This window comes from Trichomycterus rosablanca, chromosome 23 (genome assembly GCF_030014385.1).
Source record: "Trichomycterus rosablanca isolate fTriRos1 chromosome 23, fTriRos1.hap1, whole genome shotgun sequence".
NCBI lineage: Eukaryota > Metazoa > Chordata > Actinopteri > Siluriformes > Trichomycteridae > Trichomycterus > Trichomycterus rosablanca.
In genome coordinates this window covers 14,003,408-14,020,293 of record NC_086010.1, presented here as the reverse complement: position 1 = coordinate 14,020,293, position 16,886 = coordinate 14,003,408, and the positions used below count along the sequence as shown (strand labels likewise).

At 42.2% G+C, this 16,886-nt stretch overlaps 1 protein-coding gene across 2 annotated transcripts in view; it reads right to left on the bottom strand.

The window, feature by feature from the left end:
• The window catches only part of LOC134300842 (uncharacterized), a 291,233-nt gene that overhangs the window by 225,687 nt on the left and 48,660 nt on the right, over positions 1-16,886 (bottom strand). For both annotated transcript variants that reach the window (XM_062985271.1, XM_062985272.1), the window contains exon 5: positions 6,873-7,011. In XM_062985271.1, coding sequence (XP_062841341.1) covers positions 6,873-7,011 — 139 coding nt within the window. The remainder of the gene's footprint in view (positions 1-6,872; positions 7,012-16,886) is intronic.

The following is a 16,886-nucleotide window of genomic DNA, read 5'->3' as shown; positions in this document are numbered from 1 at the left end:
CCACTGATATTCAATAACGCTGCTCACACCGCCCCCGTTCCCGCTTAGAACTGGAGTTCACGTTGAGGAAATGAAGGGCTCCGGCTTCATTTAAATATCATTTAGCAGTGGCATGTAAAAATTGAGAATTTACGTTTTTAAGTATTTTTAATGGCTTTGTCTGGGGGGAAAAGAGAAATGGACTGGTGTCCTTTCCAGGGTATTACTGCCCAGTGTTTCCCCACTGTGTCCCTGACCAGGATGAGAGGTTAATGGAAAATAAAATGAGAAGAAAAAAAAATTGAAAAGCGTATAAATGATTTGTGTCATTATCTTTGCTTTAAATTAATTGCAGCAGGCCGTTGTGGTGTACGTACCTCCTCTACGTGTGTATTACTTAAAGCTATGAATAGTGCTATTGATGAGGTCAGAGAAAGTCGCATGAATGATGCACTGCTTTTATTCACCTCCATTATTCCATTCTTTTTGGGCTCATTATTTGCTCGAGGCAACATTAAAATGTTTATCTGCTGGCCTTTAAAAATGCAGAGATAAAGCCAGGCTCAGTTAAAGGCTATGCGTCAGAACCAGAACACTAAAATAGAATTAGAGGAAGCAGAAGTGCTTCGTGTCTTGTTTATACTGTGCAGGTGATGGTTCCATCATGAACCCGATCTCGCTAGTTAGGCGGCCTACTGCGGAAAACATAAGCAGCAATTACTCATCAGCGATGATGACTGACCAGAGCCAGTGACTTTTCTGTGCTTAAAAATAGGAATGGTTGACAGCATCCGTTAGGCTAATGCTCAGTTCACGCTACACGACTTGAGTCTTTAAGTCGTGGTTTTCACACTACACGATTGATGGGCGATGGAGGGTCACACATTACACGATTTATCACCAGGAGGAATCACAGACTATGTTCTGTCACAAAAACAGCCGCTCAGGTGGCGCAGCGGTAAAAACACACGCTGGAACCAGAGCTGGGACCTCGAATACGTCGTATCGAATCTTGGCTCCGCCTACCGGCTAAGGCTGAGCATCCACATGAACAACGATTGGCCTGTTGTTCAGATATGGGCGGGACTAAGTCGGATGGGGTCTCTCTCCCATGACTGGTGCAATTACGACCTCTGCTGGCTGATTGATGGCGCCTGCACAGAGATGAGAAAGGAGTGCTCTCAGGGTGTGTCTCTCAGTACGCAACGCTGAGCTGCACTGCACTCGTCAAAAAACGGGTGATAAAATGCATACGGCATGCTGCTCACGTGTCGGAGGGGGCGTGGGTTAGCTTCGTTCTCCTCAATCAGAGCAGGGATCGGCATTGGTGGAGAGGAAGCACGATGCAACGGGCAATTTGGATACGCTAAAAAGGGAGAAAAAGGGGAGAAAATGCATAAAGAAAATATTAAAAATGCAAATCAACAAGAAGCGAGCAGTCATAGCTGATATGCAGTGAAAACGCAAGGAAAAATTAAAGAATCTGGGTGAAGATGAGGATTTGGCTACGTTCTGTTGTCTGGCGTGGACAATAAGGTCACAAATACTGTAAAGCTTGTGTGTGTGCCTATGTATAGGGCAGTTGTAGCCTAGTGGTTAAGGTACTGGACTGGTAATCAGAAGGTTGCCGGTTCAAACCCCATTACTACCAGGTTGCCACTGTTGGGCCCTTGAGCAAGGCCCTTAACCCTCAATTGCTTAGATTGAATACTGTCTGAACTCTAAGTCGCTTTGGATAAAAGCGTCTGCTAAATGCTGAAAAAGTAAATGTATGTATTCTGATAGAAACTATATTATGCCCCTGTCCGACTGATTTATAGTCCCCCGGGTTTCCCATCACTCTATATGTTGCGTTCTCATTGGCTGTAGCTTGACAACGCACTCACTGCCATTCAGAACCTGATCATAAGACTTTTCACGCTGCAGGATTTGGAGTCGCTGACAGGTCCAGATGTTTAAGCATGCTATATATTTTTTTCGAGCCCCGAGCGAACGTCGATTTTCCTCTAAGCTTGCACATCTGGCTGCGACCTGGCAACGAGCAAAAATCAGGGCAAAAATCATGTAGTGTGAACTAGACATGAGCCACAAATATGACAATGAGGACGTTTGCAGAGCTCTCTACAGAACTTGGATGTTTTCCCAGTTTCAGGGGTTTGCAACCTTCCTTCTCTTAGATCCCTCTGTTTTAAAACAAATTCCAATTCTAGAACCCACATGACCCGTGTTATGATATTCTTACGTTTTCAGCAATGATAACAAAAGGTATTGTTTTCTTCATTCTTGATGAAGGTACATTTTCTTGTTTTGTTTTTATTATTATTTTGGCTGATGTGGGTTTACTTCTGGTGGTAAAGCGCTCCCTCACTTCGGTCTACTTCAGCGGGATCTGCATTAACAACTGATATGGTTTGTTGACCTTTGCACTTTTGTGGACAAATCAAATACATGTCCATTCTCAAAGACCCAAGGTAGGCTATAGGCAGTTTAAAATAGATCTAGATGACATCACAAGAAATCTCCCATATGCCGATAGCCTATTGATTTTCCTGTGCCGTCATGTGTAATTATTTTTAATTTTCAATAAAATGCAATGGGACCCCGGTTGAGAACCACTATGTTAAGTGACGATGGTTTTTCTGAAGTTTTCCACACTTATATGGCAGAGATGTTCACAAGTCACAAAATACGAGTCCGAGTCAAGTCACAAGTGTTTACGCTAGAGTCCAGGTCAAGTCACAAGTCAATATAATATACACAAAACATATTTTGGAAATGTAGCGTAGAAATAAACAAATAATATGTAAGTTCAGATAAAAAAACAACAACAGATTAGCGAGTGTATTTTGCCGTTTTACTTAGTGCCTTTACTTTCCTAGTCATTGTGCAAATAAATGTAATTTCCGTAACAAGAAGGTACCAGTTAAAAGCTTAAACTGATACGTTTTGTTTTCAACGCAAAACAAAAGCGCTCGATAAATCATGACAGCGGCCAAAATCCAAAACACAGCAACAAAAATCATAACCACTGCTTACCTTAGCTTATGTTCTTCCAGATGCTATTAAATTTATAACGTGTCGCCCATTAGGAATATAATCCGTTATTTTGTAAATGTGCTCATAATTAAAAACCTTCAAACTTTTCCTGGTTGTGAAGTAAAACTCGAACTCGTTAGAAAGCCAAACAAGCTTTTCACTGACGCATCATCTGTGTGTCGCAAACTGAATAAATGCAAATAACAGCATTTCTTACTCAAAATTGAAATCAGAAGGTCTGATTGGTTCCAAAAGCGCTCTTTCAACCATTAGCGCCAATTCTGTAGGAGCGTTCCATTCACCCCAGTTGTTCCTGTGAAGTGCACTATGTAGGGTATTCCACTATTTTAAGTGAGATTCCAATCCAAAGGTAACGAAAATGTTCAAATGGAGTGAACTTTAAACTGTGTAGGGGGTAGGGAGCGACGCTTCATCACTACGCTTCATCACTACGCTTCATCGCTAAATTTTTATATATAATTACATATATATATATATAATTGTCACACATAACAACACACATGCTGACTCTAGGGACTCTTGTTGTTTACGAGTAATTTTTTTGCGAGTCGACTTACTCGAGTCCCCATCTCTGTTATATGCTAGCATAAGGTTTTTTCATGTAATGCTACCATGCACAGTGGTTTCCAGTCGTGCCCTTTCCAGATTTCCCTGGAATATTCCTTGAATATGTTTTACAATATTTTGTACGATAAATGGTGAAAAACCATTTTACACCCAATCATGATCCCTTCACTTCTTACCAATTCACCTGCTTATTGCAGACTGTTTTAAAACACGTTACCTCACATACTATATACATTTTTCGCTTTTATTTTGCACCTGTGCCTTTATTTTGACTGGGTTACAGGCATCAAACAAAAAACTGTTTATTTTTACAAAATACTGTACAATCAAGTCGGCCAGTCAAAACATTAAAAGTCATTTCTTTGAACTTCTATCAGGTGAATGAAGGTTGAAAATAAAATAAAAAAATCACCGCTTTCCAACCTTTCTGAAACTGTTCAGCTTGTAACCATGAATTAAACACTGGGGAGGACCAAATCTACTGAGCTGGGGGGGACTGGAACTGGAACACTGACGAATCCTGACATTACACAAAGCTAGTGAGCGGAATATGTTAATTCATAATCTTTACATTGGTATATTGAGGGGGGCATTTTAAGCATATCTGAATACAGTAAGTCCTCGGGTTACGGCGGACTCGACGTACGGCGTTTCGTGGTTACGTCGCCATCTCCCATACATTTATTAAGAAAGTCTTGTTCCATCATTCCAATGTACAGCGTTTGCAACATAAAAACAAAGTTCGTGCGGGAACTAGTTGGCGAGCGGAGCGGACGAATACGTCGTCACGCGGCGCTATACGAGGAAAACGGCGTTGTATGTGCTCCATGTGAGTGATGTAGGTGTTTATGTAGGTGTGTTCCGACTTAGGTTGAGGACCTACTGTATTGTAGGGGTGATCCCCCCCCCCAAGTATTTTAAGTGATTATGGCCTTGATTTGTGAACCTTGCCTTTTGCAGAGTTATACTGAAACAGGACAGAATGTTCTTTTAAATGTTAAAAGGAAAACATTATTTTAATATTAGTGATAGCAATGGGTCTAGGTAAAGCACCTCAACACATAGTGGTAGCATTTGGTATGTCCTGATTTATTATAGGTGAACAATGGCTGTTAATATACTAACTAAAACAAGCTACGGTTCTGATAAAAAGATCAAACCCACCTGCTAAAAGTTGCCTGACCTTGTGCCTTAAAGTAAAGGATACGACTCAATGAAATGTAAGCTTTTGTATGGCGGAATGGACATGGTGCCTACTTGCTTTTAATTAGTGCCAATTACTAGAGCAATTCTGAAATGTTTGTATTTACTATGCTTTAACCTTAATTTAAAAAGTATATAAAGCTTCCGTTTAGGGGTTGCCACAGCGGATCTAGTCTGAATACAAAACTTGCCATTATTTTTGTGCTGGGTGCCCTTCCTGACGCAGCCCTATCTTTATCTAGTATGGGGCCGGCAATGAGCGTGTACTGACAAGTGCAACTTGGGACAGGGGTAACTAGTGGGTAGAGCTTTGGGCTATCAGTTGAAAGATTGTTTGCCACTTTTGGGCCCTTGAAAATCATTGTACTGTACATGTGTATACACCGATCAGCCATAACATTAAAACCACCTCCTTGTTTCTACACTCACTGTCATCTTTGCATGCTTTGTTAGCCCCCTTTCATGCTGTTCTTCAATGGTCAGGACCCCCACAGGACCCCTATAAAGTAGGTATTATTTAGGTGGTGGATCATTCTCAGCAGTGCAGTGACACTGACATGGTGGTGGTGTGTTAGTGTGTGTTGTGCTGGTATGAGTGGATCAGACACGGCAGCACTGCTGGAGTTTTAAAATACCGTGTCCACTCATTGTCCACTCTGTTAGACACTCCTACCTAGTTGGTCCTCCTTGTAGATGTAAAGTCGGAGATGATCGCTCATCTATTGCTGCTGTTTGAGTTGGTCATCTTCTAGACCTTCATCAGTGGTCACATGAAGCTGCCTACGAGGTGCTGTTGGCTGTATATTTTTGGTTGGTGGACTATTCTCAGTCCAGCAGTGACGGTGAGGTGTTTAAAAACGTCATCAGCGCTGCTGTGTCCGATCCACTCATACCAGCACAACACATACTGCAGTGCTGAGAATGATCAACCACCCAAATAATACCTGCTCTGTGGTGGTCCTGGGAGAGTCCTGCAGAGCATGCAGAGAAATATATAGACTACAGTCAGTAATTGTAGAACTACAAAGTGCTCCTATATGGTAAGTGGAGCTGATAAAGTGGACAGTGAGTGTAGAAACAAGGAGGTGGTTTTAATGTTATGGCTGATCAGTGTACAGTATGTACATATGACAAATAAAGGCATTATTCTTAATCTAACTTACAATAGTCAATCATGTCTGTACAGAGATTCAAACCCTTGATTAAATTGATTAATTAAAAAGTATGTTCCCACACACACATGCTGTAAATTTTAATTACATACATTTTAAAGCACAATGAATGATTGGTCCATTTTAATTCATGTCACATTTCATATTGTTTAGCTTTTTTAATCTGTTAAATTCAGCCAATTCAATAAGATCCTTTATTAAAAAATATAGCTCTATTTTGGCAAACCACTTCTTTACACTGCGTGCTAATCGTGACCAGACTGTTAGCTTTTCCACACATCCCAAGTGTATACATATTCTACTTTGACCCACACGCAGTGGGTGGTGCATGGTTTTATATAAGAAACCTGAAGAACTTTGTGTTCTTCCACACTTGACTGTTTACTGAGCGTATGTATTCGCTCCTGTGATATACCAGGTCTACCCGCCTCCTCCAGCACTTTCCTGCCCTGAGACGGTACCCACACGCAAGCGCACAATTATATCTGAAATGTGGAAAAAAAATAAAATAAAAATAAATAATAAAAGAACCCACCTTGATTCTGTAGATTTTATGAAGAGGTTTATGTTGTGATGTTTGAAAACAGTTTGTGAGGTTTTTACCACAACTATTAATTTGTACCCACACGGGGCGCGGACAATAAACCAGCGGTGGGGTTTAATTTGGTGACACTTCATAAGGAGGTGTGGGAAGCAGTAAAACACTTTGGCTCGACACGTTTCAGCTCCAAACTTTGGCGCTCGCAGTGTTTGTAATTCGTTACATGCAGCTGGCGTTGTGTAATACGTAACACATGCGCGGCTTCCAGCGCACGCAGCGAGTGACGGCTCCTCTACTGAGCCTCAACCTGGCCCCCATTTATTAGAGAGGTATGTACGGTGTAGCAGCTGTACCTTATTCTGTCCCGACGCAGCACCGAGACACCAAAGCGTCTTCATTTCCTCTTCCAGACTTTGAATAATCCCGTCCTTGGCCTTCAGCTGATTCCGCAGATCATCCACCTGAGCCTTCATAAGGTCGTCCCGCTTCTGCCTGCAAGCCAAAGGCAGTTGAGAATATTAAAAAAAACCTGCGGATCTTCAACATGCTTAAAGATCACACAGTATCCACATTCCTAATCCAAACATGTTCAGCATGGAGAATCTGGTCTAAACTAGTCTGGACAGTAAAACAAGCAGACAAAGAGGCGTACAAATCCTCAGCGGTGCTACTGGCCAGTTGGGTGCCTAAAACAGACATGACCGGCTATATGTCGAGGAAGAAGGGAGGTGGGGGATAAATGTCCCAGGTCTCTCGATCGATTGCTATCCTGCCTGGGATGTGTTACTGCATAGCACCCAATGATTCCAGAGAAACCAGACCCACCTTGACACTGACCAGGATAAAGCAGTGGTAAAACATAAAATAGTCATAATACTCTTTAAAAACCTGACGTTTGGAAACATTATGACTAATGTCAGGGGCTCTAGAAGAGTGCCTAGAAGGTTTCTTTCTGTAATTTTAAGGGAGTTTTTCCTTGCCACTGTCACCCTTGGCTTGCTCAACAGGGGTTTTGGTCTGTTGGTCCTGGATTCTGTAAAGTTGCTTTGAGACAATATCTACTGTAAAAAGTGCTATATAAATAAAGTTGACTTGACTTGACTAGATCTAATTAATGATGGACAAACCATTTACATTTACATTTACATTTTCAGCATTTAGCAGACGCTCTTATCCAGAGCGACTTACAGAAGTGCTTCTATAGTGAACATTTCATTTCTCAAGTTTAGGAAAACAACAGTCAAAGAACACAAATCTGCTAAAACCTGTTAGAACCAAAGTGCATTTATGCAAATATTGTTTTATGTTTATGCTATTTTGTGCTATACTGCAATATACTGCATTAAAATCTATATATAAACACACAATTATACATATATACATTTAGTAGCATTAGTACTTCTAGTAGCATTAGTACATGAAATGCCTTGTGGATATGCGTTGTCATACACTGGCCAGGCATAACATTATGACAACTGACAGGTAAAGTTAATAACACTGATTATCTCTTCATCACGGCACCTGTTAGTGGGTGGGATATATTAGGCAGCGAGTGAACATTTTATCCTCAAAGTTGATGTGATGTGAAAAATGTGTGTGAGTTTGACAAGGGTCAGAGCATCTCCAAAACTGCAGCTCTTGTGGGGTGTTCCCTGACTGCAGTGGTCAGTATCTATGAAAAGTGGTCCAAGGAAGGAACAGTGGTAAACCGGCGACAGGGTCATGGGCAGCCAAGGCTCATTGATGCACGTGGGGAGCGAAGGCTGGCCCGTGTGGTCCGATCCAACAGACGAGCTACTGTAACTCAGATTGCTGAAGAAGTTAATGCTGATTCTGATAGAAAGGTGTCAGAATACACAGTGCATCACAGTTTGTTGCATATGGGGCAGCAAAAGGGGGACCAACACAATATTAGGAAGGTGGCCATAAAGTTATGCCTGATGGGTGCATATTGACCCTGTTGCATTATATCACAGGCTACCTGTTACCAAACTGTATACTGTAATTAATACCAGTACAAAACTGCTGAGAACAGACATTTATCAGGGTCAGGCAGCAGTGAATTACTTTGGCCAACAATTGCTGGGGTCCAGGGTGATGCTATTGGTTGGTCAGGTGTCTATTTACAGACATGACTGGGTATAGTTAAGGCCACATGATGGATTGGCATCATGTCTGGGGTGCATTACTGCATCACTCACTGACTCACTTTCTTAACGGCTTATCCAATAAGGGTCGCATGGGGGGTGCTGGAGCCGATTCCAGCTTTTCAATTGGCGCAAGACACACAGTAACACCAGTCCATCGCAGGCAAGACACACACACACACACACACCCATTCACCTATATGGCAATTCAGTGTCTCCAGTTAACCTGACTGCATGTTTATAGACAATGGGAGGAAACCGAAGCTCCCAGGGGAAACCCACGCAGAAACGGGGAGAACATGCAGACTCCACACAGATCAAACCCAGGACCTTCTTGCTGTGAGGCGACAGTGATACCCACCGAGCCACGGTGCCACCCTTAAAATGCTTTAATTAATGTGAAATAATGTACAATAGTGTGACTAATTAGTCTATAATATTGTAGAAAATTGTTTTGTGCCGCTCAGGTGGCGCAGCGGTAAAAACACACGCTGGAACCAGAGCTGGGATCTCGAATACATCGTATCAAATCCCGGCTCTGCCTGCCAGCTAAGGCTGAGCGGCCACATGAACAACGATTGGCCTGTTGTTCAGATGGGCGGGCCTAAGCCGGATGGGGTCTCTCGCTCTCTCATGACTGGTGCAATTACGACCTCTGCTGGCTGGTTGATGGCGCCTGCACAGAGATGAGAAACGAGTGCTCTCAGGGTGTGTCTCTCCGCACACAACGCTGAGCTGCACTGCACTCGTCAAAGTGTAGGTGACAAGATGCATACGGCATGCTGCCCACGTGGCGGAGGGGGCGTGGGTTAGCTTCGTTCTCCTCAATCAGAGCAGGGATCGGCATTGGTGGAGAAGAAGCATGACGCATCGGGCAATTGGACGCGCTAAAAAGGGAGAAAAAGGGGAGAAAATGCATAAAGAAAATATATATAATATATAAAAAAAAGAAAGAAAATTTTTTTGTTTGTGTCACTTTAATTAGTCACTTAGCAGACCGATTTGCATCAATTATTTTTTTTTACTGCACCCTACAATGCCAAAAACGCCCAAAAAAGCCCAAAACCATTATCTGTCCATAAGCAAAAAATGCTCCGGATGCTATTTTATTTTTAATGAAACCTCCATGGCTTTGTTGCATGGAAAGATTTGGGAGGTGATGGGGCTCTAATGAGAAACTCCTAATAAACCTCCTCGTCTGCATTGTGTAGCTTGTATGGTTTCTTTCTTTAGCTTCCTTTTCTGGTCTGAACCCCCGCAGGGCAGCACAATTATTATGCGGTAAGGGGAGCGTTTTTTTTACTACCTTAATTCTGGGTGTTTTTTTTTCTATTTCGCTCCTCTCTGTCCTACATTATCACTGTCAACCTGTCATTCGCTGGGGGGGAGGCAGTTCTCAACTATACGCACCTACTGAGGGACTGTGACATGTCGTAAACACACACAGTCACGATGCACGGATAAATAAAGACGGATGCACCTGATATGCCGCTATTAGAAAATGCAGTCCCAAAAAGAGAGAACGTGCACACATTTAGAATGTATATATTGAAAGGTGCAGAGAATGGGACGTATATGATCAGCCATAACATTAAAACCACCTCCTTGTCCATTTTATCAGCTCTACTTACCATATAGAAACACTGTAGTTCTACAATTACTGACTGTAGTCCATCTGTTTCTCTGAATGCTTTGTTACCCCCCTTTCATGCTGTTCTTCAATGGTCAGGACCCCCACAGGACCACCACAGAGCACTGCAGTGACACTGACATGGTGGTGGTGTGTTAGTGTGTGTTGTGCTGGTATGAGTGGATCAGACACAGCAATGCTGATGAGCTTTTAAACACCTCACTGTCCCTGCTGGACTGAGAATAGTCCACCAACCAAAGATATCCAGCCAACAGCGCCCGTGGGCAGCGTCCTGTGACCACTGATGAAGGTCTAGAAGATGACCAACTCAAACAGGAGCAATAGATGAGCGATCGTCTCTGACTTTACATCTACAAGGTGGAACAACTAGATAGTCTAATGGAGTGGGCAGTGAGTGGACACGGTATTTAAAAACTCCAGCAGCGCTGCTGTGTCTGATCCACTCATACCAGCACAACACACACTAACACACCACCACCATGTCAGTGTCACTGCAGTGCTGAGAATCACCCACCACCTAAATAATACCTGCTCTGTAGTGGTCCTGACTATTGAAGAACAGGGTGAAAGCAGGCCAAAAAAGTATGTAGAGAAATATATAGACTACAGTCAGTAATTGTAGAACTACAAAGTGCTCCTATATGGTAAGTGGAGCTGATGAAATGCACAGCGAGTGTAGAAACAAGGAGGTGGTTTTAATGTTATGGCTGATCAATGTACACATCCACTAGTCCTTGTGTGGCCAACTTAAAATTCAGTAGTCATGTGGTTTTTATTTCTTCCAATCTGGTCATATCCAATTACCCAACTGTATCTCCTCTACTGTTTGAGACCCCTACTCTGACCTTGGAGGCCTGTATGTGTAGTAGACAACCACTTCTTTTACGCACTGCTCTCTATTATTCCCCATCAACCAGCCAGCAGAGGTCACGATTGCAGCAGCATTAAGGAATCCCATCATGCAGCTCACTCTAAGACAAAGCCAGTCATGCCTGTGCGGGCGCCTGGCCGGTTGATAGCAGAGATGAGATTAAAACTCGAGAGCTCGAGAGGACACAGCTATACATTTGGAAAAATAAGTAATATGCCTCCAGCATCACAGCAACAGGTAGGGGAAGGCCCTTTTCTTTTTTTATCATGACTGTACCAGCGCGCAAAGCTAAATCCAAGACATTGATTATGGTTTAGAATTCAGGTTTCATGAGGGCCTGCACAAAGCCTGGCTTTCTATCATTCAAAACACTTTTATTAGATACAGGACAGTGTGGCTCGTTACAGAATCATGCCCTTCTGTCTTGCCTAATATGGCTATAGGAGAGGGCATGGTGGCAAAAGTGACTGATGGGTCAGTTCCTCTTAACTGATAAAACAGTTAAATCAATCAGGGTGAATGTTTTTATACTTATCACCATTTCTTCCTCACAGAGTTGCCAGCTCCTCTGTTGGCAACCTGCTTTTCTCTGAAATTGTAATGCCAAACTGGACATGGTCCATTTTTCGCTGACATATGAGGACAGCACAATTTTTTGGACGTAATTAAGGAACCATCCGTTATGGCAAGCGTTACTGCCCTTTTTCCTGAGCAGGCCATGCATTTGGCCCAATATTTTATACATTTTAGGACATACTAACACCAAACATCATGCAGTTACCAGCTCCTCTGTTGGCAACCTCAACTTTGTTCTCTGAAATTGTAATACTAAACTTGACGTGGTCCGTTTTTCACTGAAATATGAGGACAGCACTCTTTTTTGGAGCTGCCCTAGAGCAAACGTTATGGCCCTTTTTTTTCTAGTGCGAGGCCTGCGTTTGGACCAACGCTGGACACGGGTTGCACCAATTGGTGGGGGTTGGGTTGCCACCCGTGCATTGCCGCCCCCGGCTTATTTCGGGCTTCCTTTCAGTCCTCTATTTCAAAGAACTGGGTTGTCACAGGTGCTCTGATAAGCTCGGCATATTGTGACAACCAGTTTTCATTTCTGCGATATCCCTTTTCTATCCACACTCGCCGTTGCAGGCTGCAGATGTTTTTGTGTCTTTTACCAGTTAGTTTGTTTCCTTCTTTAATTTTCTCCTGGAAAATGGGTTCATTTTTAATTCTTGCCAGAGATGGGGACTCGAGTCTGAGTCGCACGCAAGTCGCACACACAGCGACTTCAGAAAAATGACTTGTGAACAACAAGAGTCGCTAGCGTCAGCATGTCTTAACATTAGTTACGTGTATGTATGTGAATGTATATATATATATAAAATTACATATACAGTGCCTTGCAAAAGTATTCAGCCCCCTTGAACTTTTCAACCTTTTGCCACATTTCAGGCTTCAAACATAACAATATGAAATTGTAATTTTTTGTGAAGAATCAACAACAAGTGGGACACAATCGTGAAGTGGAACGAAATTTATTGGATATTTTAAACTTTTTTTAGAAATAAAAAACTGAAAAGTGGGGCGTGCAATATTATTCAGCCCCCTTGCGTTAATACTTTGTAGCGCCACCTTTTGCTGCGATTACAGCTGCAAGTCGCTTGGGGTATGTCTCTATCAGTTTTGCACATCGAGAGACAGAAATTTTTGCCCATTCTTCCTTGCAAAACAGCTCGAGCTCAGTGAGGTTGGATGGAGAGCGTTTGTGAACAGCAGTTTTCAGCTCTTTCCACAGATTCTCGATGGGATTCAGGTCTGGACTTTGACTTGGCCATTCTAACACCTGGATACGTTTATTTGTGAACCATTCCATTGTAGATTTTGCTTTATGTTTTGGATCATTGTCTTGTTGGAAGATAAATCTCCGTCCCAGTCTCAGGTCTTTTGCAGACTGCAACAGGTTTTCTTCCAGAATGGTCCTGTATTTGGCTCCATCCATCTTCCCATCAATTTTAACCATCTTCCCTGTCCCTGCTGAAGAAAAGCAGGCCCAAACCATGATGCTGCCACCACCATGTTTGACAGTGGGGATGGTGTGTTCAGGGTGATGAGCTGTGTTGCTTTTACGCCAAACATAACGTTTTGCATTGTGGCCAAAAAGTTCGATTTTGGTTTCATCTGACCAGAGCACCTTCTTCCACATGTTTGGTGTGTCTCCCAGGTGACTTTTTATAGATATCTTTGAGAAATGGCTTTCTTCTTGCCACTCTTCCATAAAGGCCAGATTTGTGCAGTGTACGACTGATTGTGTCCTACGACTGATTGTCCCACCTCAGCTGTAGATCTCTGCAGTTCATTCAGAGTGATCATGGGCCTCTTGGCTGCATCTCTGATCAGTGTTCTCCTTGTTTGAGCTGAAAGTTTAGAGGGACGGCCGGGTCTTGGTAGATTTGCAGTGGTCTGATACTCCTTCCATTTCAATATGATCGCTTGCACAGTGCTCCTTGAGATGTTTAAAGCTTGGGAAATCTTTTTGTATCCAAATCCGGCTTTAAACTTCTCCACAACAGTATCTCGGACCTGCCTGGTGTGTTCCTTGGTCTTCATGATGCTCTCTGCGCTTTAAACAGAACTCTGAGACTGTCACAGAGCAGGTGCATTTATACGGAGACTTGATTACACACAGGTGGATTCTATTTATCACCATCAGTCATTTAGGTCAACATTGGATCATTCAGAGATCCTCACTGAACTTCTGGAGTGAGTTTGCTGCACTGAAAGTAAAGGGGCTGAATAATATTGCACGCCCCACTTTTCAGTTTTTTATTTTTAAAAAAAGTTTAAAATATCCAATAAATTTCGTTCTACTTCACGATTGTGTCCCACTTGTTGTTGATTCTTCACAAAAAATTACAACTTCATATCGTTATGTTTGAAGCCTGAAATGTGGCAAAAGGTTGAAAAGTTCAAGGGGGCTGAATACTTTTGCAAGGCACTGTATATAAAATTATTATTATAAATATTTTGCTTTTTAATAACGCTCTGGCCGTCTTAACCCACAACGCACGCAATGGGTAAATGTTCCAGCCTGATTCCGGCGTAGTGAAGCGTCACTCCCTACTCCCTACACAATTAGAAGTTCACTTCATTTGCACATTTACCTTACCTTTGGATTGGAATCTCACTTAAAATGGTGGAATACCCTACGTAGTGCACTTCACAGGAACAACTGGGGTGAATGGAACGCTTCTACAGAATTGGCGCTAATGGTTGAAAGAGCGCTTTCGGAACCAATCAGACCTTTTGATTTAAATTTTGAGTAAGAAATGCTGTTATTTGCATTTATTCAGTTTGCGTCACACAGATGATGTGTCAGTGAAAAGCTTAATTGGCTTTCTAACGAGTTCGTGTTTTACTTCACAACCGGGAAAAGTTTGGAGGTTTTTAATTATAAGCACATTTACAAAATAACAAATTATATTCCTAATGGGACACACGGTTATAAATTTAATAGCATCTGGAAAAACATAAGCTAAGGTAAGCAGTGGTTAGGTTTTTTTTTTGTTGTGTTTTCGATTTTGGCCGAACTTACATATTATTTGTTTATTTCTATGCTACATTTCCAATATATGTTTTGTGTATATTATATTGACTCGTGACTTGACTCGGACTCTAGCCTAAAGACTCGTGACTTGACTCGGACTCTAGCCTAAAGACTCGTGACTTGACTTGGACTTGTATTTTGTGACTTGTGAACATCTCTGATTCTTGCAGGTGCAAAGCAACACCTAGTGCTTTAGCGATGAGGTGCAACCTGCCCCACTACAGTTTACTTGTAATAAGGATTCACATCAGTCATTGTGAACATTGTTTTGAATCTTTTATGGGCTTTGTAACATTAATAGAATATGCTATGTCTCAATTAGAGGTGGTACACAAAGTGTAGCGCAGACCCTGCCAAAAAGCAATACAACCAGATAGATTTAACACACAAGAGCACATGGGATGCACACGGCGCTCATCAGCAGCAATAAGTTTGCAGTTTTGGCAGCTCTTGGACAGCTGATCCGGCGGGAAAGGCCGACGGGGGAAGTAAAACTAAGCGAGAGCTAGTTGAAGGATGTGAGGAGTCCGTGGAGCCGGTGCACCTCCACTTCTGCTGATTGTGAGGAGCACTGACTTAAGCTCCACCTAAACTTCTCTGACAGAACAGGCAGGTTTTCTGACGAGCTCTGCCGAGATGCCAGCGACAGCTGTCAAGCACCGTGCCATCGCACCCGCGCCGCGACTGATATCCCAGTCACGGCCCATAAATACAAACTTCAAAAACGTACAAGAAGAAAAAAACAACATGCTAATCTGCCATGCCTTTTATTTGAATATGTAAATGGTGGCTTTATAGAACCCTGGCTGTCGTCCCGGGCCATCAGAAGTGAAGAGAGATAAACTGACACGCGAGGAGGCAGGGAGGATCATATGGCGAACGCTGGGGGATGCAAGAAAACGTTCTGTACATCAAGCGGAAAAAAAAAGCAAGAGAGCGAGAACACCTGAGGATTCTGTACGTACAAGTGGAATCTGAGGTGTTGCTCAAAGCCGACATCTGATCCGCCGCGTTTGGAAACAAAGCACGGGTGCACAGGAGGCATTTAAAGTTTTCTGTGTGCACTTTTTCAATAAGAAAAAATAAATAAATAAATAAATAAATCAGCTGCAGCTGAATATGACACGTTAAGAAGAGAATCTGTCCATACTATTACTTATTAAGTCTTGTAAAAGAATATTTTAAGAATTTTAGGGCATACCAACACCAAACATCGTGCCATATAGTCTGGTTCTTCTCAAAATTACAGGAAGAAAACTTAAGGGAGTTTTTCCGTGCCACTTTCACCCCTGTAAAGTTGCTTCGAGACAATGTCAATTGTAAAAAGCGCTATACAAATAAATTTGACTTGAACATCATTATAGAGTCAAATAATCCCTGACTTTCTTCCCCCCTGCAGTCCGATTAAAATTTATATACTTTAATCTGAAGCAGGGATGTCCCGATCACGTTTTTTTGTTCCTGATCCCGATCTCGATCATTAATTTTGATCCCGATCCGATACCGAGTCTCAAACCGATACTTGTATTTTCTAGATATTGTCTAGATAAGAACTAGATAATACTGTTCACACAGTGCACACTTTAAGTGCATTACAGTTATTCAAATTAATCAAATGTACATGTTTAACAACTGAATAGCTCTGCAGTGCTGTAGGAAAAAAATTGCCTGCATCCAAGCTATTGCTTAATGTTCTTTTATTTTTACAAAATAAAAGTAAACAAACTTAGTGCAGCATTGTAGTAGTAAAACTAGAGCACTCGAAATGAAGTGAAGGTTCTTTTTGAGGAAAATCAGCATCTCTGCCGTGTTAGCGGACAGCCGGTTCCTCTTCTCATCATATAATAATAAACTCGCTGTATTCGGCTGAGTGTTTATTTTTTAGGTGCCGTATCAAATTGGTAGTAATTGTAGATCGTTTGGTTAAATGATATCTGGTTTGTTTCTTATGAGCCACCGTACTTGTATACGTGTTGTAACTGTAACAAACTTTTCTGTGGTTGTATTGTGACAATGGTTTGATGGACGTTTCTACGCGAAGTGAGTGTGTTTTGACCCTTTGGGACTTCCATAGTGCATGGAATAGCGTGCTTGGCT